This window comes from Trichosurus vulpecula, chromosome 4 (genome assembly GCF_011100635.1).
Source record: "Trichosurus vulpecula isolate mTriVul1 chromosome 4, mTriVul1.pri, whole genome shotgun sequence".
NCBI classification, from domain to species: Eukaryota; Metazoa; Chordata; class Mammalia; order Diprotodontia; family Phalangeridae; genus Trichosurus; species Trichosurus vulpecula.
The window spans coordinates 291,854,006-291,878,058 of NC_050576.1; the positions used below are offsets into that span (position 1 = coordinate 291,854,006).

At 36.6% G+C, this 24,053-nt stretch overlaps 1 protein-coding gene across 1 annotated transcript in view; it reads right to left on the reverse strand.

Annotated features, from left to right (window-relative positions):
• The window catches only part of UNC80 (unc-80 homolog, NALCN channel complex subunit), a 227,958-nt gene that overhangs the window by 181,158 nt on the left and 22,747 nt on the right, over nucleotides 1-24,053 (reverse strand). Inside the window, exons 8-9 of the mRNA XM_036755726.1 lie at nucleotides 1,608-1,869; nucleotides 24-158 (exon numbers count right to left, since the gene is read on the reverse strand). Coding sequence (XP_036611621.1) covers nucleotides 24-158; nucleotides 1,608-1,869 — 397 coding nt within the window. The remainder of the gene's footprint in view (nucleotides 1-23; nucleotides 159-1,607; nucleotides 1,870-24,053) is intronic.

Sequence of the window (24,053 nt, forward strand, 5' to 3'; positions counted from 1 at the left end):
ATATCTTTGGTAGCTTTACTCACCTTCTTAAAAATGTTCATGCCCAAGTCTGAAGAGAGATCTGGAACAGCAGATCTGCGCAAGTTGGTCAAGGACATTTTGGAAAAGGCCTCTGCACTCAGAGATTTTTCCTCCTCATTACATTTCATAGTGAGATCCTTGAAAAACAATAAAGGCAGATGTAGCAAAATCAAACTAATGGATACCTCCTGTAAGCAATATTAAGATGATACAGTTCTTCTTGAGGTCTTATTTGTGGTTAGTTATTGGGTTATTTGCTTTCAAATGGCCTGTTAAGTACTGAACTTTAAACTTTGACATTTCATAACTATTGCATTTTGTCACTGTAAGGAGACCTTATTTCATGCATTGTTAACTTTGTGTCCTGGTTTCCGGGGGCCAATCAGACTGTAATGCTATATATTCTAGAAGCCTGGAAGTCTCATTTCCTGGTTGTATTAAAATGGAAGACTAAGACATTTAGGTGCAATGAAGACTTTTCACCACAATGATTCATCCAAGTAGCTACCTACTTTGGCTAAAATTATTTTCCAGCAGGTGAAAGTACGTATTTTGGCTAATTCAGACTGCTCTTCTATGTAATTACTCTTTCAAGCTTTGCCTTCGGAACTCTGTAACTTATATCCACTGCTAGTATTTTTTCAATATGCTACTTTCAATTATCTGTAATTTGAAATATTAGGAAGTTCAGATAGATTTTCATCTGTACAATGAGAAGGAAGGATTAGATGTTTTCTAAGGTTCCTTCCAGCTCTAAAACTATATTCCCATGAGCCCCCTCACACTACGTCAGACTTCTCTGTACTTTGTAATTTTATAGTAAAAGATAAGTAAATAATCTAGTGGATTCATTTTAACAAATTTTAGGATCTGTCATTGGGTAAGGGTAGACATTCAACAAAGTTTCTCAGATTATCTATGTCTACAGACCCATATAATGATCGTTAATGTTTCTTAGTGATGACCAAGAAGCACTACAAAAACTCAAGTTGCTGTCGTTCAGTGCAAGTATAAGATTCATTATTTATGTGACCCTGGGCAAGTCACTTTAAACTTTCTTAGTGTACATTTTCTCATTCTTAAAATGGCATCATTAAGTTTTGCTGATACCTCATGGAACTGTTGTGAGGAAACTGGCTTGTAAATATTAACAGGCTCATAAATATGATCATTATCATTATTTTTATTGTTTTCAAATGCTTTGAAAGTTGCCTATTTAATTGTGATATATATAGTTAACTCAGTTAACCATATTATTTTCTTTAGAAGAGCATTCCATTCTGGATCAATAGAGCCTTAAATGTATGTTAGTGAATTTAATAGTTATGTGTTCACACATACATACATATATACATATATATGTATGTATGTATGTATGTACGTATGTATGTATGCGTATATGGTAAAAAGGCCAAAAGTCTAGGGCAAAAGCCAGAGGAAGAATAAAAGTTTCAGGGCAATCCTCCAATAGTAATACACCCTCAAACAAACAATAGTCATTTGCAGAAAACCAGAAGAAAACAAATAGTTGTAATTTGTAAAGCCAGTGCTCCAAAGTGTAATGAAGGAGAAAGAATTTTTCTTACTTGGGTCTTGTGAGTGTTCACGAGCGAGGGAGTTGCTGCCACCATGGAACTGCTGCGGGGTCTCGGCAGGTGCAGAATCTCTGGCTCTGGGGACTTTTCCGGCTTCTCTTCTAACATGTGCCTTAATCTCTGCAGGTAATACATCAGGGACCACTGAGTGCCTTCCTCTGACCAATGGGGCTGGAGCAGGCAGCGCAGTACCGCCACATCAAAGTAGGTGGCGTAGCGGGACCTTTGGCAAGGAGGTATCACCAGAGAAGCTCTGTTCCAAACCAAATCAAACAATCAGCAATCATTCAAAAGATATTTAGGAAAAACTTATCATGTGTCATGTACTGAGCTAGGTGCCTGGGATACAAGGACAAATAACCGCTGTCCAGAAGGAGCTTGCATTTTCCTAGGACAGGGGGTTCTAATTTCATTTGTTCATTCATTTACCTACCCACTCATTCATTTATTTATTCATTTATTTATTTTTTGTATCATGGACCCTTTGGCAATATGGTGAAGCCTATGGAAATCTCAGAGTATTTTTAAATGAATATAATAAAAGACATGGGATTATAAAGGAAGCCAATTATATCAAGATTTTTTTTTAAAAAGGTTCAAAATCCCTGGGTTAACAACCGCTGTCCTAGGAGGATACAACTTAATCACAAGTAAATCAAGACATATTAAAATAAATATAAAATGATTTTTCAGAGAGTAGGGGATTAGTAGCTGGGAGAATCAGGTAATACCTCTTGAATTCAATCTTAACAGAAGCTAGGGGTTCCAAGACAAAGGGTGATTGATCATTACTAATTACCAATTACCATTACTAATCTTAAGTTAGCAAAGTCCAACTTAACCATATGCCTCATAGGACCCGAACAAATATCAAATGTAACTTGTATGATAAATTTGGAACCATCTCCATTTTGCAATGGGATAGATTTCTGGTTTACCCAGGAAATACTTGTGGAAAGTCACATTCTAGATTTAATTGTTTCTCTGTATGTGCTCATCCTATTCCATCTAATTAAGACATTATAAACTCTACTCAGATTTTCTTAATTCTTTGACATTAGGTCTTTCAGCCAGACAACATGTTTATGATGGGTTTTCCTTGGCAAATTCAGCCATTAGAAGGGCTATCTGAGGGTTCAAACTAGCTGGAGATGGTCTTTTCATCTCTTTGGAAACCCCCATTGCTGCATTTGGAACCCACTATTCTGTCCAGATGTCACCACTTTCTGAGCCTCCCCAGCCTTCTGTGTAGACTTTTGGTTGTTATGCAAAACAACTTACGTAACAGATTCTCAAGGCTGAGCCTTCCAAAATACTCCCTCCTTATGGAAGCATATTTAAATCCTGCCCCCTCTGCCCTTCCCAGGCACTCCAGCACTCTAGGGTGTCCCAGACTACAATTCCCTTGACTCGATTGAAGATGCTGGTTGTTGATACTTCGGTAATCCTTTTTTATGTCACGCTGACATCATCTACCCCTAAATTCATTGACTCATGGCTCTAGATCAAAGACTCTTGTCTTTGCTAAGGGTATGGGCCAAAAGTTATTTTTTCAAGAGCCAAGTACATTTTGTGCTTAGAAATGGGGCAAATAAAAATACCCAAAGTTCCTGAACTCTCACCTCAATTTCTGCCCCTACACCAATTTCTATATAGATTAGATTGGATTAGAATCTGGAAACTTGAAGGGGAGAAGTCACAAGAGGGAAGGAGTCTAAGGAGGGAATATAGAAGTGGGGAGGCCCAGTCCCACAACTTTGGCTTGGAGACTTAAACCTTTCTTGGGATCAAGATGGCCTCTAGGAGCTATGAGTCCTTCAAAGGAAGAGAACATTAGGCAACTAATCTAATTTCTCATATTTAAAAGACGATTTTTAGGTGAAATATAGCAAATTAATAGCACACATTATAAATCAGGGATAGAAACTAGACCTATGATTTCATTGGTATAAGGAACTCCCAGGTTAGAATACTTCCTTTATCCATGCAGGTGGGCTGGCACCTTCTTTGTAGTTTAGAGTATGAGAGTATTACATGGAGTATGGACAGGTTAAGTCCTTTCCCAGAGTCACACAGACAGTATATGTCTTGAACCCAGTATAGGACTTGAACCCAGGTCCTCTTGGCTTCAAAGCTCTCTAACCCCTATAACATGCTACCTCACTTCATAATAACAAGGTAACCCTCTCTCTCTCTTTCTCTCTCTCTCTCTCTCTCTCTCTCTCTCTCTCTCTCTCTCTCTCTCCCTTTTTCATCTCCAGGGAATATTTCACAAGGTCAAGACTATATCTATATAATAACAAATATTTGGATAGAAATTTAAATATCAATCACCTCACATTAGGGTGATTCTAAACATCCAAACATTTACTATCCAGTAGATAAAAAAGCCTGGATACTAGGCTGAATTTTTAAAATTTCCCTGACATCTGGTATTCTGTACACATGGAACATTTTGGCTATAGCTGAATCAAATCAATCTCAAGATCACCCCTCAGCACTAGATGAAGTAATGTCATGCCTTCCACACATTTAATGTAAGTTCTCTTAGACATCCTGTGTCTTGGTTTGTTTTTCAATTAAATTCAACAAGAATTTATTTGGTACTTACTATGTATATTGTACTGATGAAACAAAAATGAAATTAGTCCCTGTCTTTAAGGATTTATAATTTAATATTTACAATAGATCCATGATTTTACAAATGTAAATATTCCCTTCATCCATGTAGACTCCAGTCTATCCATGGTTTTTTTCCTCCTTTGTTAATTTTACCCAAATCTTTCCATAAATCTTCCAATGATGATCTATCCTACAGGACCAGAGACCTTCTAGGTATTTTAATACAACAGACACAAAAACATGAAGAAAAACGATAGTCGAATGTGATGAGTGCTTTTCAAAACTTAAATGTCTGTATAAATGCCTGCTATTATTCTTTGAGCAACAGAGAACTGTAAAGTGCTCTAAGAAAATTTAAGTGGGGAAATCCATCATAGGCATGGGAGACGGCAATAATAAAGATGTGGAGACATGAGCAGGATAAACAAATACAGCAAGTAAGGTAGAATAAACATAGAAGAATAATGTGGGATAGAGCTGGAAAGGAAGGCTGGAGAGAGACTGGAGATAGCCTTGAATACCAGTGTTAGGCAAAAGGCAGTCATTAAAGGTTTTAAGAGAAGAGGAGAGAGATGATTAAACTGCTGTATTAGGAACATTGCATTGGCAGTGCTGTGAAGGATAGGTTGGAGAAATGATTAGAAAGATTAGTCAGCAGGCTATTGTAACAGGTGAGAAGTGATGAGCACCTGACAGAAAACCTGGTTGTAGTAGAAACAAAAAAAATGGGAAGGAAATGAGATATCAGAGAGGTACACTGAACTGGGCAGCTAGGTGGCGCAGTGGTTAGAGTTCTGAGTCTGGAATCAGGAAGACTCATCTTCCTAAGTTCAAATCTGGCCTCAGATACTTCCTAGCTGTGTGACCCTGGGCAAGTTACATGACCCTGCTTGCCTCAGTTTTCTCATCTGTAAAATGAGCTGGAGAAGGAAATGGCAAAGCACTCCAGTATCTTTGCCAAGAAAACCCCAAATAGGGTCATGAAGAATCAGACCACAATTGAAAAAATGACAAAAAGTACCAAATGGCAAATACCCCTCTCTCTTACACACTCCTAAGAAATGATATGGATACTGTTAGAATTATGTACACTGCAGCAACAATGCATTACAATATGTACACTGAAGTAACAATTCATTACCTATTCATCCAGGGGCTGGAAATAGTTAATGAGTCCCTCAAAATAGATAGGAAATTGTTTTGAATTATAGGATAATCACATTGAATGTTTTTTTTTTAGAAGGAATGAACCATTTATTCAGATACCAGAGAACCATATCCCACAAGCCATTTATCCAGTCTATCACAGTAGTAAAACATTCAATACACAATATCACAACATGGAGCCTCACCATCCCAAAACCTCTCTGACTCCCTGCTGGGGTCTTCCCCAAAACAAACTCACAGTGCAGCTAAGTCAGTCTGTTCAGTTCCAATAATCATGAGGGCGGCCATTAGCAGCCATTAGCAGTCAGAACATCTCTCTCTCTCCACATTAAATGCTTAATAATATTAATAGCCATTGCAATGGGGGAGGGGAGAATGAAACCAATTCTTGTGAAATGTTTTCAACTTTTCCAAATACTTCTATTTTTTTTTTTGCCTAGATATCTTCTTGGCCTCCATTCTCTCTTGCCTTGTATTATACTTCGTACATGTGATATCCCTCCCAGGAAAATCTAATCCCTTGAGGGTAGAGACTATTGAGTTTTGTCTTTGTATCTTCACCTAGGATACTGTTTGACAGGCACTTAAGAAATGCTTGTTCATTAGAATTAAGATTACATACAAAAATCACAGTAAATGTATTTGGATGGCAAATACAAGAAATTTTTTTTCACTAAAAATAATAGTTTCTATATTACCTTAAAGTAATCTAAAAGTCATGTGCATCAATTCCAGAAGACCAATAATTACTACATATGTAACCAGCCTGACTTCTATTTATACTATTCTTTTTGTGTAGAAGGTCAAATCATAGTTATACTTTACTGATAGGAGGAAGAGTGGATCAAGCTCTGGCCATGGAGTCGCCAAGACCTAAGTTCAAATACTATCTGGTTAACTCTGTGACACAGGGCAAGTGACTTAGGTCAGCTTCAGTCTTGTCCTCTCTGTAAAGTGACTTGCCTAGGGTCACACAGCTAGCAAGTGTCTGAGTTGGGATTTGAACTCAGGAAAATAAGTCTTTTTGACTTCAGGCCCAGCGCTCTATCCACTGTGCGCCTTGCTGCCCCACCTAGGTACTCTATTGGCCTAAATTAGTTACCATCTGTCTCAGAAGAACTACCTTAATTGCTTTGTCCACCAACTTAATTAATTTGACAACTGCGAGTAGAACTGAATGCTTACTAACGGGTCAGTGCAAACTTAGAGTTATCAACTTCTAATTATATAATCCAGTAAAACATGTGACTACTGCTTGCTGTTTCATGTAGATATAGACAATAAAAGAAAATGTTCTGAGCATTTGGGAGAAGAGTGTCCTTTTACTTTTTTTAAATTTAAAAATTGGTCTATTTTGTTTTTGCATCACCATTATTTTTAAATATATCCTCCCCCCAACCCAGAGAGCCATTCTGCATAACAAAGAATAAAAAAGAAAAATCAATTCTGCAAAAAATTAACCATCCTTTGAGTTCTAAAACCATTGTCCTTTGCTTTGTTTGTTTTTGGAGGGGGGAGGGCAGAGCAATTGGGGTTAAGTGACTTGCCCAAGGTCACACAGCTAGTAAGGGTGTCAAGTGTCTGAGGCTGGATTTGAGCTCAGGCCCTCCTGACTCCAGGGCTGGTGCTCTACTCACTGCACCACCTAGCTGCCCTTTTTTGTTTGTTTGTTTGTTTTTGTTGGGTTTTTTTGTCCTTTGCTTTAAGAAATATATGTTTTGTTGGAAGGTTGAATATAAATGAATGCATATTTGAGATCGACCAGGGACCTATGATTTAAAGGAACTTTTTGGTGTGATAAAGGAGACTCTTGCAGTATAAAATACTTTTATAAAGTGAAATATCTTTGTTTAACTTGGTTATTACTCTGTTTTATCTATTTTATAAATTCAGGTTTTCACATATGGATTTCTTATTAGGGGCCACATCATATATACTGAGAAAGTAAAGCCAAACCATGTATGATTAATAAAACTTTTTGTACACTTTTCTTAGGAGAGAGTCAAAGTGAATTGACAAGAAAAGAGGAGAAAAGAAGAGACTCAATTTTCTAAATGTCAAAGATATAGAGAAGATTTTTTTAAAAGGAAATTTAATGGCTAAATATTTGTCTGTCATTGGGTCCCCATTTAATAGATTTCACAAAGCCCGACTGTTGGATTACAAAATGTTCACTCTGGGACTAAGAGACCACCTTCCTGAAAACAAGAAGGAAATTGATGTAAGTCCTGAACCATGAGAATCAGCCGTGAGCCCATGAGGTGTTCTGTAATGAACCAGAAATTAAAACCTATGCTTTTAATAATTAAGAATGAAACTTCTTATTAATTTAAAGGACTTGCACCATAGTTAAATGAGTGTGGAGCTCAGGGAATAGTTTGGTTCACTCAAGGTTAAGATGAAAGAGATGCTGTGATTGGATTAGGTTGGTAGGAGTAAACAGCTTCTGTTGCCAAGACATACACATTCCTCAGTTATTAAAGTTCTCCTCTGTTCTTTCCTGTGATTAATAAACGGGCTCCATCAATGTAGGGACATTAACTCTCCTTCAGAAAAGCCTGTAGGCTTTGTCAGCTCCATGGCAACGAGCTAATGAAGCTTAGTGGAAAGACTCCATAGTTCATTTTCTCTAAAGGGCCACTGACTCAATTCTAATTCACCAGTGGTGTGTGTGTGTGTGTGTGTGTGTGTGTGTGTGTGTGTGTGTGTGTGTGAAGGCCAGAGCACAGAAAATGCCATTTTCTTCACAAAGACCTCTCTGCTGACTTTCTTTGCCCTTTGTAGGGAAGCAATTGAGAGAAATACAAATTTAATTGTGTTAAAAATAAAAAGCAAATTTCATATATATATACATACATACATATATACAGACGTATACATATATATGCATAGAGATAGATATATAGATAGATACATTCTATTCAAGCTTTCTCAATCTTCAGTTGAGAGGTCTTTCTATGTGGAAATGTAAGCTTTTAAATTTTATGGCTTTGAAAATTTTGCCATGAAATTCAATTCAATTTAATTTAACAATGATCTGGCTTGCTCTATGCCAGTGGCTACACCGGACTCTAGAGCTAGAAAGAGAAAAATGAAACAGGTCTGTCTTCAGTAATGATAACAGCTCACGTTTATGCATTGCTTACTATGTGCCAGTCACTGTGCTAAGTGGTTTTCTCATTTGATTCTCACAATGACCTGGGGAAGTAGGTAATAATATTTTCCTCATTTTACAAATTAGGAAACTGAAGCAAGAGAGGTTAAATGACTTGCCCAGTGTCACACAGCTAGTGAGTGTCTGGGGCTGGATTTGAACTCAGGTCTTCCTTATTCCAGGCCTGGTCCTCTATCCACTGTTCCAGCAGGGGCAGATAACAGATATACAGGTAAGTGAATACAAAATATATTCCAAGTAAATTGAAAATAATTTCAGGGGATAGAATCAGAAAACACTACCTGGGGAAATCAGTAAAAGCCTCTCATGGGATATAGCACTTGGGCTGTTGTGGAGGTAGCTGGGGGCTTCAGGAAGTGGATATGGGGATGGAGAGCACTCCAGGGATGGGGGATTCTGCAAAGGCATGGAGGTGGAACTGGAAATAGTGTGGTAGGGAAAGAGCAAATAGTCTGGATTAGCTGGAAGGTAGAGTGCATGATATGAAGTAGAAAAATGAGTATGGAAAAATAGGCTGCAGTGATCATGAAGTGTTACCAATGCCAAGCAGAAGAATTTGTATTTTTTGTCTATAGCATTAGGGAGCCACTGAAGCTTCTTAAGCAGAAGAATGACATGGTCAGAACTGAGCATTTAGAACAGTGATCTGATAACTGTGTGGATAGGAGATAAAGGGAGGCAGATTGTACACTGAGAGATCAGGTGGGAGGCTACTGCCATAGTCCAGGGAAGAGATAAGGAGGTCCTGAAACAAAGTGGTGCTTATGTTAATGGAGAGAAATTAACAATAAATGACATATGAAGGAAGACATTGTCTGCGTTCAGAGAAATAACTGATAAATAGGAGTATGTATAGAATGAATTTGCATATTATGTCTAATGGTAGCCATCTCTAGGGCAGGGAGGGGGAGAGGGAAGAAAAAAAAGGGAGATAAAAAAGAAACTTACATGATAACTTTATTATATAGTTAAAAGGAATAGCAAATTGTACATAATAGATTTGTAATTTCATGTGCAATCATATTTTTGTTATACTATGTTATAAAAATGCTTGTTTCATTCCAGAAATTAAATAAATACATCTTTCTAAAGAGAGAGATGTTGTGAAGGTAGAATTGGAAAGACTTGGCAAGTGAACGGATGTGGAGGGGAGGATGGTGAGGGAAGCATAGAGGACTACTCTGAGGTTGAAACTCATAAGTGGAAGTCTACTGGTGCCTTTGACAGATGTATGGAAGTTAAAGAAGAACAAGGTTTGATGGAAAAAATAAGGAGTCCTTTTTGGATGTGTTGAGTTTGGAATATCCAAATTAGTATGTCCAGGAGTCAGCTGTTGATGTGGGATTGGAGCTTAGGAGAGAAATGAGGGCTGAATTTCTAGATCTGGGAGTCATCTGTATGGAGATGAAGATTGATTCCATGAGAATTGATAAGATCACCAATAGAAAAAGCAGAGAGTAACATGTGATAAATTACTTTGTTTTTCAAGGATGGAGGCAGAAATAATTAAAAAAAACAGATTACTTATTTTTTCTAACAATAAACTGTGGAATAGTGGAAAAATCCTCGTTACTACTTTTACTTCAATGATTAGTATTATTAGTACTATTACTATCTAGTGACTTAATAAACTAGTACAGAAGACTATTACATGTAAAATGATGATAATATCTTTGTTCCCCACAAAGGAGAAAGAAGACAGGATTTTAACAGTGCAAATTGGATGGAATGCCATTTTGCTTTATTTTGAATGTAAAAGTAAAGTTAGAAATTATTATTAGGTCTAGATTTATGGAGGGTATTCCTCATGAGAAAACTCATTCTATCAAAGCCAATCAGCAACTACCCTGTAACTTATGGTTTTAGAAATTATGTATTAGCGTTCATTTTTTTGATATACATATTACATTCTTTAGCAATGACATAAGATTGAATGGAAAAAATAATCACTAGGCTTGTTGATGACATTGATTTATGAGAAATTGCTAAGACCTTGGGAAGCAGGAATAGAAGTCAAAGTGACCTTGTTAATTATAGAAACTCTTCACAAAAATAGGATGAAATTCCATAGGGGAAAATTCAGATGAATACAGTTAGAGTCATGGAAATATGTGGGGGTAAAATGAATAGGGACTGCCTAAGCAAAAACAAAAACAAAACTCCTTTGAAACAGGCTCAGGAGTATTGGTAAACCATAAGCTAAATGATTTAGCAATCTATCACTCAATCATTTAACATTTAGTGGAGGTGGAGCCAAGATGGTGGAGGGAATCGAACATTTCTGCTGACCTCTCCTGACTCAATTCTCTTAACAACTTTTAAAAAATGCCTCAAATCAAATTCTGAGCAGGATAACCAAATAAAAGTCACAGTAATTCATTTTTCTAACCTAGGACAATTCAAGAGGATTAAAAGGTCTGCCAATGAACTTTGGGGCAGGGGCTGGCTGGGAGCAGGGAAGGAGGAAGCAGCACAGCCTGTGGGGCCCAAAGGCAGGAGCAGCACCCTCTGTGGCTGGCAGTAGCCCTGGCAGTCATGGCACCAAGAGTGGTAAGGGGACTAAACTCCTGGTCAGAAAGACCTCTGTGCTAGCACTGGGAGCAGGATTGGGAGCCATTTGGCAGCTGCTTCTCCCATTACTCAGTTCAAGGTCACAGTTCAAGGGCAACAAGGAGTGGCTATGGTCTATAGTCAGGAGGGAGCCAAAGTCCTAGCTTGGGAAAGACCAGAGTATAGACTAGGAGAATAATGACTAGAATTGTCCCCAGAGCACATCACCTCTGAAGCACCAAAAACCTACATACTCCTAGACCTAGCCACAGAAGGTCAGGTTAGTCATCCCCACCATCTCCCTGAGGTGAGTAGAATTCAACTCTAACATAAAATCCAAAGACAAGAAATAAGCTGGAAAAATGAGCAAATGTGGCAATTAAAAAGGTTTGAGAGACATAATTTAGGGGTAATTTAGTCATTTTATTAATAATGCCAGCATCTTAACAAAAGGATAGTCACTTGGTTATCTCTCTCAGACCAAAGACAATCATGGCAGGGATGGGATGGATCATGGCTTATATGCCCTTTCGGAAGAGGGGTGTTCTTGAGGGTTACAATCAACTCTGATTGGTTAACAATTAATGAGAGCATAAATATTACAATGAGGGGCTGGATCTCATCTTTGATGATATTGTTTGCTTCTTAAGTACCCCCAAGCCTTGGGCAATCTATTCAAAGAATTTATCGCCACCTGAGTGGAACACAATGGCTGCCCCACCTAGGTGGGGTCTGGATAAAGAGGAAGGTTAGCTCAAACTTCAGAGACTAAGGTCTTGATATGAGAATAAAACAAAAAAGGGGGAAATCTTAATCTCCCCAAATCATTGGTTATTAATAATCATTTCTCTCACAAACAATAAAAAAAAGGAACCTGACTATAAAAAGCTTCTATGGAGACAGGGAAGCTCAAGATAAAAACTCAAAAGAAGATAATGACATTGAAAATATCTACAAGAAAAATATAAATTGGACACAAACCCAGCAAGAATTCCTACAAGCACTAAAGAGACTTTTAAAAAGAGAAAAAAACATGATTTTGAGAATCAAATAAGGGTAGAAGAGGAATAATTGGGGAAAATAACTGAGAGCAATGCAGGAAAATTATGAAAGGAGAATCAACAGGTTGTAAAAGAGATACAAAACCTCACTGAAAAAAATAACTCCTTAAAATTGAGTTGGTTGAGTGGAAGCTGATGAAGCATCAAGAAACAAACAAAGTCAAAAGTCTAAAAAAAAGAAGAAAATGTAAATTATTTCATTGGAAAAACAACTCACTTGGAAAACAGATCCAGGAGAGATCATTTAAGAATACTGGACTACCTGAAAGCCAGAATCAAAGAAAAAGCCTACTTATCACATTTTAAGAAATTATCAAGGAAAACTGCTCTGATATCTTAGATCCAGAGGCTAAAATAGAAATTGAAAGAATCCACCAATTACCTCCTGAAAGAGATCCCAAAATGAAAACTTCCATGAATATTACGTAATATTATATAAATTCCAGATCTCCAGGTCAAGAAAAAAAAATAGAGCAAGCAGCCATAGAGAAGTTATTCAAGTACCACTGAGCCATAGTCAGAATTACACAACACTTAGCATTTACCTCTATAAAGGAGTAGAGGACTTGGAATATATCATTCCAGAAGGCAAAGGAGCTAGGATTATAACCAAGAATAAACTATCTAGAAAAACTGAGTATGATCCTTCAAGGGAAAAAGTGGAAATTTAATGAAATAGAGGACTTCCAGGCATTCCTGATTTTAAAAAAAAAACCAGAGCTGAATAGAAAATTTGACATCCAAACACAAGACTTGAGAAAGGCATAGAAAAGTAAACATAAGTGAGAAATCATAAGGGACTTAATAAGGTTAAACAGTTTACATTCTTATGTGGGGGGATGATATATGAAACTCCTAAGAATTAAGAGTTAGGAGTCTATATAGACAGAAGACATGAGTGTGAGTCAATTATATTGGTATTATATCAAAAAAAGAATGGAAGAGGGAGAAAAGGGAATGCACCAGGAGAAGGGGGAAGAGAGAGGAAGAATGGGAAAAATTATCTCACATAAAAGAGGCATATAAGGAAGGCCTTTCACAATGGAGGAAAAAGTGGGAATGGGGATCAGGCAATGCTTGAATCTCACTCTCATCTAAATTGGTTCAAAGAGGGAATAATATATATACACTCATGTACTTCAGTATAGAAATTCATCTTACCTCAACAGGGAAGTGGGAGAGGAAGGAACTAAGAGAAGGGAGGTGGTAAGAGAGGGGGTAAATTAAGGGAGGCCACAATCAAAAGCTAAACAGATTTTTGAGTAAAGGACAAGCTAAAAAAAAATTAAAGACAACTAGAAGAGAACAGACAGAAATACACAGTTAGCAATCATAACCGCGAATGTAATTGGGATGGATTCACCCATAAAATTGAAGCAGATAGCAGAATATATTAATAACTAGAGTTCAACAAGGTATTGTTTACAAGCGACACACTTGAAACAGAAAGATGCACACAATTGAAATAAGGGGATGGAGCATGATCTATTATACTTAAGCTGAAGTAAAAAAAAAAAGCAGAGGTAGAAATCAGGTTCTCAGACAAAGTAAAAGCAAAAACAGACTTAATTAAAAGAGATAATCAGGAAAAATATATTTTGTAAAAAGGTACTGTAGATAATGAAATAATATTAATACTTATTAATACTAATTCATGAAGGAAAAGTTAAATGAGTCAGAGGAAATAGACAAAGAATTATTGGTGGGGGAGGGTGAAGAACCTCAATTTTCTCCTCTCAGAACTGGATAAATCTAGCCATAAAATAAACAAGAATGAAATTAAGGAGCTGAATAGAATTTTAGAAAAGTTAGCTATGATAGACCTCTGGAGAATATTGAATAAAGATAAAGGAGTATACCTTTTGCTCACCTGTACATGGCATTTCTTTACAAAAACTGACCATGAATTAGGACATAAAATGTCACAAACAAATTTGGAAAAACAGAAATATCAAATGTACCTTTTGGGGACCATAATGCAACAAAAATTACATTCAATAAAGGGCTGTGGAAGTATAGATTAAAATTAATTGGAAACTAAATAATCTAATGGCAAATAATGAGTAGGTCAAAGAACAAATTATAGAAACAGTCAATAATTTCATTAAAGATAATAATAATGAGACAACATACTAAAATTCATGGGATGCAGCCAAAACATTATGTAAGGAGAAATTTATATCTCTAAACACATCAACAAAAGAGAGAAAGAGCAGATCAACAAATTGGATACAACTAAAAAAAACCAGGAAAAGAACAAATTTAAAGTCCTCCATTAATCACCAAATTAAAAATCCTGAAAATCAAAGGAGAGATTTATACAATTGAAAGTAAAATAAAATAATATGAAACAAAAACCCATTGAACTAGTAAATAAAACCATGGGCTGGTTTTATATAAAGAAAATAAAATATAAAATTCTTTATATAAAGAAAATTAAAATAGCTAAACTATTGGCAAATTATCAGTCTCAAAAATGAAAAGAATGAATTCACAACACATGAAAATTAAGTTAAAGCAATTATTCAAAGCTATTTTGCTCAACTGCATGCAAACAAAAATGATAATCTAAATGACATTGATGAATATTTACAAAAATACAAATTACCCAGACTAATAGAAGAGGAAATAGAACATTTCAATAACATTTGCCTTGGAAAACGAAATTGAACATTCCATAAATGAGCTCCCTAAGGAAAAAAAAAACAACAACAACCCAGGACCAGATGGATTTAGAAGTGAAGTCTAACAAACATTTAAAGAATGATTAATGCCAATATAATATAATCTGCAAAAATAGGTAAAGGAATCCTACCACATTCCTTCTATGATAAAAATATGGTTTTATACTTAAGCCAGAGAGAACAAAAATAGGGAAATAATACTACAGGTCAATCTCCCTAATGAAAGGATCATACCCTATGACCAGGTGGGATTTATAGCAGAAATGCATGGTTGGTTCAGTATTAGGAAAACTATTATCACAATTGACCATATCATAACATAAACAACAACAAAATAACATGATTATATTAATAGATGCAGAAAAAAGTTTTTGACAAAATTTAATAACCATTCCTATTAAAAACATTAGAAAGCATAGGAATAAATGGAGCTTTTCTTAAAATGATAAGTACCATCTCTCTTAAACCAAGAGCAAGCATGCATCATTTGTATTGGGGATAAACTGGGAGTATTTCTAACAAGATCAATGCCATAACAGAAATGTCCATTATCACCACTACTGTTGAAAACTGCACTAGAAATACTAGCTGTAGCAAATTGGAGGAATTTCTCATAGGCAATGAGAAAAAAAAATTCTCACTTTTTGCAGATGATATGATGGCATACCTAGAGAAACTCATAGTCAACTAAAAAACTATTCAAAATAATTAACAAATTTAGCAAATGTACAAGATATAGAAAAACCCACACAAATCATCAGCATTTCTATACATTACCAGTAAAACCCAGTAGGAAGAAATAGAAAAAGAAATTATATGTAAAATAACTTCAGACAATATAAAATACTTGGGAGACTACTTGCTAAGCAATACTTTTCACATGAATAGAGACAGATATAAACAATATTAATTGCTCATGGGTAGGCCAAGCCAATATGATAAAAATAACTATACCACCTAAATTAATTTACTTATGCAATGCCGTACCAATCAAACTATTGAAGAATTATTTCATAAAGCTGGAAAGAAAATAATAAAATTCATCTGGAAAAAACAGAAGTTCAAGAATACTGAGAGGATCAATGGGGAAAAAAAGTAAAGTAAGTTTGCCTAGAAGTACCCACCTCAAACTATACTAAAAAGCAGTAATTATCAAAACAATTTGCTATTGGTTAAGGAATAGAGTGGTTGAGAAGAAGATTCTGGAAAGATGGTGGGGTAGGTCAGGAAATTCGAAGCTCTTAAGATTTTCCTCCACAAAAGAGATAAAATAGCACCTCAGCGTGAATATAGAGCAATAAAAATAAATAAGAGTAGGGGCAGAACAGTGATCCTCCTAGGACAATGGGAGATCTGAAGAAAAATCCCAGGATAAGGTTTCCTACGAAGAGTAAACACCTCCAAGTTAGAGACTACTTAAACAACAAGTGGCAAGCCCTGGGGTTAGCTGGGTTAGGAGGCTGCCTCAGTCTCAGCTACAGGAACTTTTACCCCTGGGGACAGTGAAGACAGTTGGACTTCTAAGCTGGGGAAGATCACTCTTCTGACAAGGAATGGGAGACCCAGCTGAGCTACTGAGACATGGTAGGAGTGAGAAGGAACCAATACATGCCCGGTGAGCGCAGAAGCAGTCAGGCAGGGATGCCCACTGACTGTGGGCACTTACCAGAGGCTGGAGGTCTTGGTCTGGGTTCAAGGTCAGAGGGGAGAAATGAAGGAGGATCTGATGCCAGAGGCACCATCCTTCATACCCTAGGACTAGAGGTGATTACAAAAACTAAACTATTACAAAAAAATAATGCACAGGCAAAGGAGAAAGAATCCGACCATAGACAGTTATTATGGTAATAGAGAAGACCAGGATTCATCTTCAGAGGAGGATACTGAGGCAAAGAAACCCTCTTCTACCCCAAAGTATAATGTCAAATGGTCACCTGCCCCAAAAGAATTCAAGAACTTAAAAAAAAAAGACTTAAAAATCAAATGAGAGAGATTGAGGAAAAACTAAAAAAAAAAAAAATGACAACCCAAGAAAAACAAGAATATTATGAAAAGAAAGTCAACCAATTAGAAAAGATCTAGAATCTTGAGGAAGAAAATGACTCCTTGAAAATTAGAATTAGGCAAGCGGAAGCCAGTGAAGTTATAAAAGACCAAGAGCCAAGATGGCAGAGTAAATAGTAAGTTACCCTCACCCTCCCTTGTTGACCTTGAAAAACCCAGAGAATATTGCCCCAGGAAAATCCCTGGAATAGTGGACACAGGAGAAAGAAGACAGTCTTTTGGCTTGAGAGGCTATGGGGATTAACAGGAAAAGTCCCTCTTGCTGTGGCTGAAGTGAACCATTATAGGACAGGAGGCCAGCAGCAAGCCCCACCTTAGCAGACCAGCAGAAATCCTGAGCCCCAGGGCGGTGGAGCCATCAAGTGCCAATACCAGGACCCCAAGCATGCCTTTGCACAGCCAGGGGAATAGGCAGACACCAGCAGAGACAGAAGTCCACCAGCAGATGAGCTTACCCATGTTCTAGTGCAGCCCTAGGGGAGTAGGAGACCTCCAGAGGCTGTGAGCTTCAGTGTGACCCCAGGGAAACACAGGAAGACTTTGCCTGGCCTCAGCACACACCAGCCAGCTGTAGCTCAGTACCAGGTAAGCTGCAGCTTTATATATCTTCCAGTTGCTAGATCCAGAGGCCACAGCACACAAAGCCAGTAACCAAGCCCCTAGCCCCCAGCAGAAGTGTGAGACAGAGCCCCCTGTGCCCCAGAAGCAGAGATCTACTTTAAAAGCCAGGAAAAAGCAATCACAATGAGCAAAAAGCAAATTAGGAAAGTATAGACCATAGATTCTTATTATGGGGTCAGGGAAGATCAAAATATGAATTCAAAAGAGGACACCATTGATACTATACCCACATCTAAAAGCTCAAAAGGGAATATGAATTGGCTCAAGTCCAGAAAACATTTTTGGAAGAGCTCAAGAAGGATTTTAAAAGTCAAATTAAAGAGGTAGAAGAAAAATTGATGAATTCTTTTAAAAATACAATTGACAAAATGGAAAAAAAATCACTAAAGAAAACTCCTTAAAAGGTAAAATTGGCCAAATGGATAAAGAGGTACAAAACCTAACTGGAGAAAATAACTCCTTTAAAAAATTGGCCAAATAGAAAAGGAGGTACAAAAGCATTATATTTATATAATGATAAAAAACCCAATTAAGGCATGCAAAGGGATTTTACTGGGAAAAGAGGAAAGGAGGAGGTAGAAAAGGGTAAATTATATCACATGAAGAGGCACAAAAATATTATGGTAGAGGGAAAGAAGGGAGAGAGATGAGCATTGTTAGAACTTTACTCTCATAGGATTCAGTACAAGGAGGGAATAACATACTCAGTTAGGTATAGAAATCTAACTTGCCTTACAGGCAGTAGGAGGGGAAAGGGGAAAGGGGAAAGAAAAGGGAGGGGGGCTGATAGAAGGGAGGGAAGATTGAGGGAGGCAGTGGTCAAAAGCAAAACTCTTTTGAGGAGGATAAGTGAGAAGGGAGAAATAAAAGCATAAATGGGGGGGGGATAGGATTGAGAGAAAGACACAGATAGTAATCATAACTGTGGATGTGAATGGAATGAACTCTCCTATAAAAAGGAAGTGGATAGCAGAACGGATTAAAAACCATAATCCTGCAATATCCTGTTTACAAGAAACACCTTTGAAACAGGGGGAAACACACAGGGTAAAGGTAAAAGGTTGGAGTAGAATATATTGTTCTTCATTTGAAGTAAAAAAAAAAGGAGGGGTAGCAATCCTGATCTCAGACAAAGCAAAAGCAAAAATAGATCTAATCAAAAGCAATAAGGAAGGAAACTATATCTTGCTAAAAGGCACCAGAGACAATGAAGTAATATCATTACTAAAGATATATGTACCAAGTGGTATAGCATCCAAATTCTTAGAGAAGTTAATGGAGTTACAGGAAGAAATAGACAGCAAAACCAAACTAGTGAGGACTTCAACCTCCCCCTCACTGAACTTGATAAATCTAACCTAGAAGTAAACAAGAAAGAAGTGAAGACAGTGAACAGAATTTTAGAAAAGGTAGATATGGTGGACATCTGGAGGAAATTGAATGGGGATAGAAAGGAATATACTTTTTTCTCAGAGGTACATGGGATATATACAAAAATTGACCATGTACTAGGGCATAAAAACCTCACAATCCAGTGCAGAAAGGCAGAAATATTAAATGCAATAAGAATTATATGTAATAAAGAGCCATGGAAAGATAGACTAAAAATTAATTGGAAACTAAATAATCTAATCCTAAAGAATGAGTGGGTCAAACAACAAATCATAGAAATAATCAATAACTTCATTCAAGAGAATGACAATAATGGGATAATATACCAAAACTTATGGGATGCAGTGAAAGCCATTCTTAGGGGAAGTTTTACATCTTTGAATGCTTACATGAATAAAATAGACAAAGAGGAGATCAATGAAGTAGGCAAGCAACTGATAAAGATTGAAAAAGAAAAAATTAAAAATCTCCAATTAAATACCAAATTAGAAATACTAAAAACCAAAGGAGAGATTAATAAAATTGAAATTAAGAAAACTATTGAACTAATAAATAAAACTAAGAGCTGGTTTTATGAAAAGACCAATAAAATTGATAAACCTTTGGTTAATTTGATTAAAAAAAATAAGAAAACCAAATTACCAGCATCAAAAATGAAAAGGAAATTAAAACAATAATTAGGAATTATTTTGCCCAATTTTGTGCCCATAAATTTGATGATGATGATATAAATTTCCTAGATTAACAGAAGAGGATCCCATAAATCCCTTAAATAATCCCATCTCAGAAAAAGAAATTGAACAAGCCATCATTGAACTCCCTAGGAAAAAATCTCCAGGACCAGATGGATTTACAAGTGAATTCTATCAAACATTTAAAGAACAATTAATTCCAATACTATATAGACTATTTAGGAAAATTGGTGAAGAAGGAGTCCTACAATTTCTTTTTATGATACAAATGTGTTACTGATACCTAAACCATGAAGAGCCAAAACAGAGAAGGAAAATTATAGATCAAATTCCCTGATGAATATAGATGCAAAAATTTTAAATTAAATATTAGCAAAAAGATTATGGCAACTTATGAGAATAATACACTTTGATCAGTAGAATTTATACAACAAATGCAGAGTTGGTTCAATATTAGGAAAACTATCAGCATAATTGATTAATCAACAACAAACTAACAGAAACCATATGATTATCTCAATAGATGCAGAAAAAGCTTTTGACAAAATACAACGCCCATTCCTATTAAAAAAAATAACACTGGGGCAGCTAGGTGGCCTCAGACACCTAGCTAGCTGTGTGACCTTGGGCAAGTCACTTAACCCCAACTGCCCTGCCAAAAACAAAACAAAAAGCACTAGAGAGCATAGCAATAAATGGAACTTTCCTTAAAATGATAGGTAGCATCTTTCTAAAACCATCAGCAAGCATTACGTGTAATGCAATAAATTAGATGCATTTCTAATAAGATTGGGGGTGAAGCAAGGAGGTCCATTATCATCCCCATTACTCAATATGGTACTAAAAATGTTAGCTTTAGCAATAAGAGAAGAAAAAGAAATTGAAGGAATTAGAATAGTCAAAGAAGAAACTAAGTTATTCTTTGCAAATGATGTGATGATATACTTAGAGAATCAAGTAAAAAACTACTTGAATAAATAAACAACTTTAGCCAAGTTGCAGGGTATAAAGTAAACCCACAAAAATAATCTGCATTTCTATATATTTCTTTTTTTTGTTTTTTTTGGTTTTTTTTTTCATTTCTATATATTTCTAAAAAAAACCCCAACAGCAAGAGATAGAAAGTGAAATTCCATTTAAAGTTACTGTAGACATTATAAAATATTTGGGAGTCTACCAGCCAAAAAAAACCCAGGAACTATATGAACACAATTACAAAACACTTTTCACACAAATAAAGTCAGATCTAAATAAATGGAAAAACACCAGTTGATCATGGTCAGGCCGAACTAATACAATAAAAATGACAATTCTACCTAAGTTAATTTACTTATTCAATGCCATACCAATCAAACTACCAAAAATTATTTTATAGAGTTAGAAAAAAATAATATCAAAATTCATCTGGAAGAACAAAATGTCCAAAATATCAAGGGAATTAATGAAAGAGAATGCTAGGGAAGGTGACCTAGCCATACCATTTTTTCGTTTCTTTTGTTTTTTTTTCTTTCTCATGGTTTCTTCCATTCATTATAATTCTTCTATACAACATGACTGATGTGAAAATATGTTTAATAGGAATGTAAGTGTAGAACCTGTACCGGATTGCAGGATATCTTGGGGAGAGAGGTGGGGGAAAATTTAAAACTTACAAAGGTAAATGTTGAAAACCAAAAATAAATAAGTTAGCAAATAAAAAAAAAAGAAAAAAAAGAAATGATCCTTCATACTTTGGTTGAAATCATGAGGTTGAATGATGATTGGAAAGCAAGTGGAAGCATAGCTTGTAGATGGTCTTATCTAGGAGTTAAGCCACAAGAGGAGGAGATATGGGACAACAGCTAGTGGGGATGGATGGATCAAGGAAGGTTTTTTTTTTTTTGAGATTGGAGGAGGCACGGGCATGTTTGTAGGCAGTGGGGAAGTAGCCAGTAGACAGGGACAGAGTGAAGATAAATGTCAATCTGCTAGAGAAGATAGCATGGAATAGTATCACTTGTGTATGTAGAAGGGTTAGCTTTAGCAAGGAGAAAAGTCACCTCTTCATGTAAGAAATAAGTGAAGGCAGAAAGTGAAGGAAGGCATATGGGTAATGTGAAATGATCAGGGGCAGAGAAGAGAGAATTCTTGGTGAATGGCTCAGATTTTTTTCCAGTGAAATATAAGGCAAGGCCCTCAGCTGAGAGGCTTGAGGAGAGATGAAAATATTTGGAAGAGCTGCTGTCGTGAGTGGGAAAATTAGGAAGCTGAAAATGGATGTAGTTGAGATTCTATAATATGAGTCTATAGTAGATACATTTAGCATAGCTTTGTGATTTTCTCCAGCTTCATTCAGCAGCATATGAATAGAAGCAATGATGGTGGATGGGGAAGTGTAATCCTGGACTAAAACTTGGGAAGGCAAGATTGATGATAAGATAAGGGGCAAATTAAAAAAAAAAGATAAGGGGCAAAATAGTTAAGAGAAAAGGACCAAGTACAGCTGAAATGGTTCACTGAGAGGAAACAATGGGGAAAGTATTATCAAGGTTCTTGACATAACACAAATTAGAATTGGTTGGAGAAACTGGGAAATGTTTCAACTGGAGAGAAGATTGGGGGGAGGGGGAGGGGACTTAATAGTTTGCCTGCAAGTATCTGAAGGATTATCATGTGGGAAAGGGGATGCTTTATTTGTGTAGCTTCAAAGGGAAGAAATAGCAGCAACTGGTGGATGGTGTGAGAAAAAGACTTTAGATTTGATGTTAGAAAAAGCTTCCTAATAATCTGGGCTATCTAAAATTGACTTGACACAGCCTTAGGAGATAGCGGGTTCTCCTCTCATTGGAGGTTTTCAAGGGAGAGTTGAATGACAATTTACAGGGTATACTACAGCAGAGATTCTTGTTCAGGTACAGGTTGAATGAGGTGGCCCCGAGGTCTTTTCCAGTTCCTAGAGTTGATTCTGTGATAGCATTGAGCAAATTGTGTAATGCTTTCAATGATCCCAAATTGCTCTCTGCTGGATGGCCTATCTGTTTAACAGGCAGCTAGCCTGTTGTTATCAATTGTTGTTGGGACAGTGGATAGAGTGCAGAGCCCGGGGTCAGGAAGACTTGAGTTCAAATTTAAATGCAAACTCAATCTCTGTTTGCTTCAGTTCCCTCATCTATAAAATGGGTGCTAATGATAGCACCTACCTCACTGGGGTGTTGTAAGGATCAAATGGGATATTATTTGTGAAGCACTTAGCACAGTACCTCAACAGGTACTTAATACTCAGTCTTAGTGATTCCATATGGCTACTTGGAACACCATCATCTTGAAAAAATAAAAATTTTATAAATAACCCCAAAGGTCAATGGAAGGACACATTGTGATCCACTTGCTTCACCCAAAATGACTTGAGTGGGAGAAGTAGCAAGAAGAATGTCTTGATGATGTATTGCAAAAAAGTCGATGAAGTAAACATGGAGCATGACCAAAGGTTGACATATAGCCAGCCCTAGTACTATTTTCATATTCATGAACCAGTAAAAGAACCAGAGGAAGGGCTCGGGCTCAGTGGGTAGCTCCTCTATTACATATTTATGTTAAGATATGGACAAGAACTGCCCAAGCTGTGAGAGTGTGATTTATGTGGTTGGGCATTATGGTACTGGAGATAGAAACAGTCTCTGCCCTCAGGGAATGTACAGTCTCATAGAGAGAAAAGATATGCACCCAAGTAATTAAAATAGAAGTTAGTACATTTGGTAGATCAAACAGGTAGAGATGGCACAGTAGATAGAGTGCTAGACCTGGGGTCAGGAAGACCTGAGTTCAAATCTGGTCTCAGATACTTATTAGCTGTGTGACCCTGGACAAATCACTTAACCTTTTTTTTTTTTTTGCCTCAGTTCTCTCATCTCTGAAATGAATAATAATAGGACCTACTTCCCAGGACTGCTGTGAGAATCAAACTAGATGATACTTGTAAGGTGCTTAGTACAATACTTGGCACATAGTAGGTGTTATATAAATGTTAGTTATGCTGTTATCATTTTGTCATGCGGGCATTTGTACACAACAACCATCAGACACATATTCATCTCTTTCCATGAGCCAGTCACTGGGGATAAAAAGAAAAGCAAAAACAGCCTTTGCCCTCAAGAAAGGCACTCTAATGGTAGAGAAAAATGTAAACCACTACATACCTATGAGATATAGACAAGGTAGATATATCATACAATAATTTTAGAAAGGAAGGCTCTAGTCATCCTCACACTGGGGACATGCTAATCTTCACAAAATTATTCCAGTTACTGTACACATATTACTGGAACGATATTCATCCTTCATTTTCGAAGAGGACCAATGGCATCACCAGGATGATGGCTTCACTAGAGAGTGAATTGGATTTAAGTGAGGCAGAGATGCATGGGACAAAT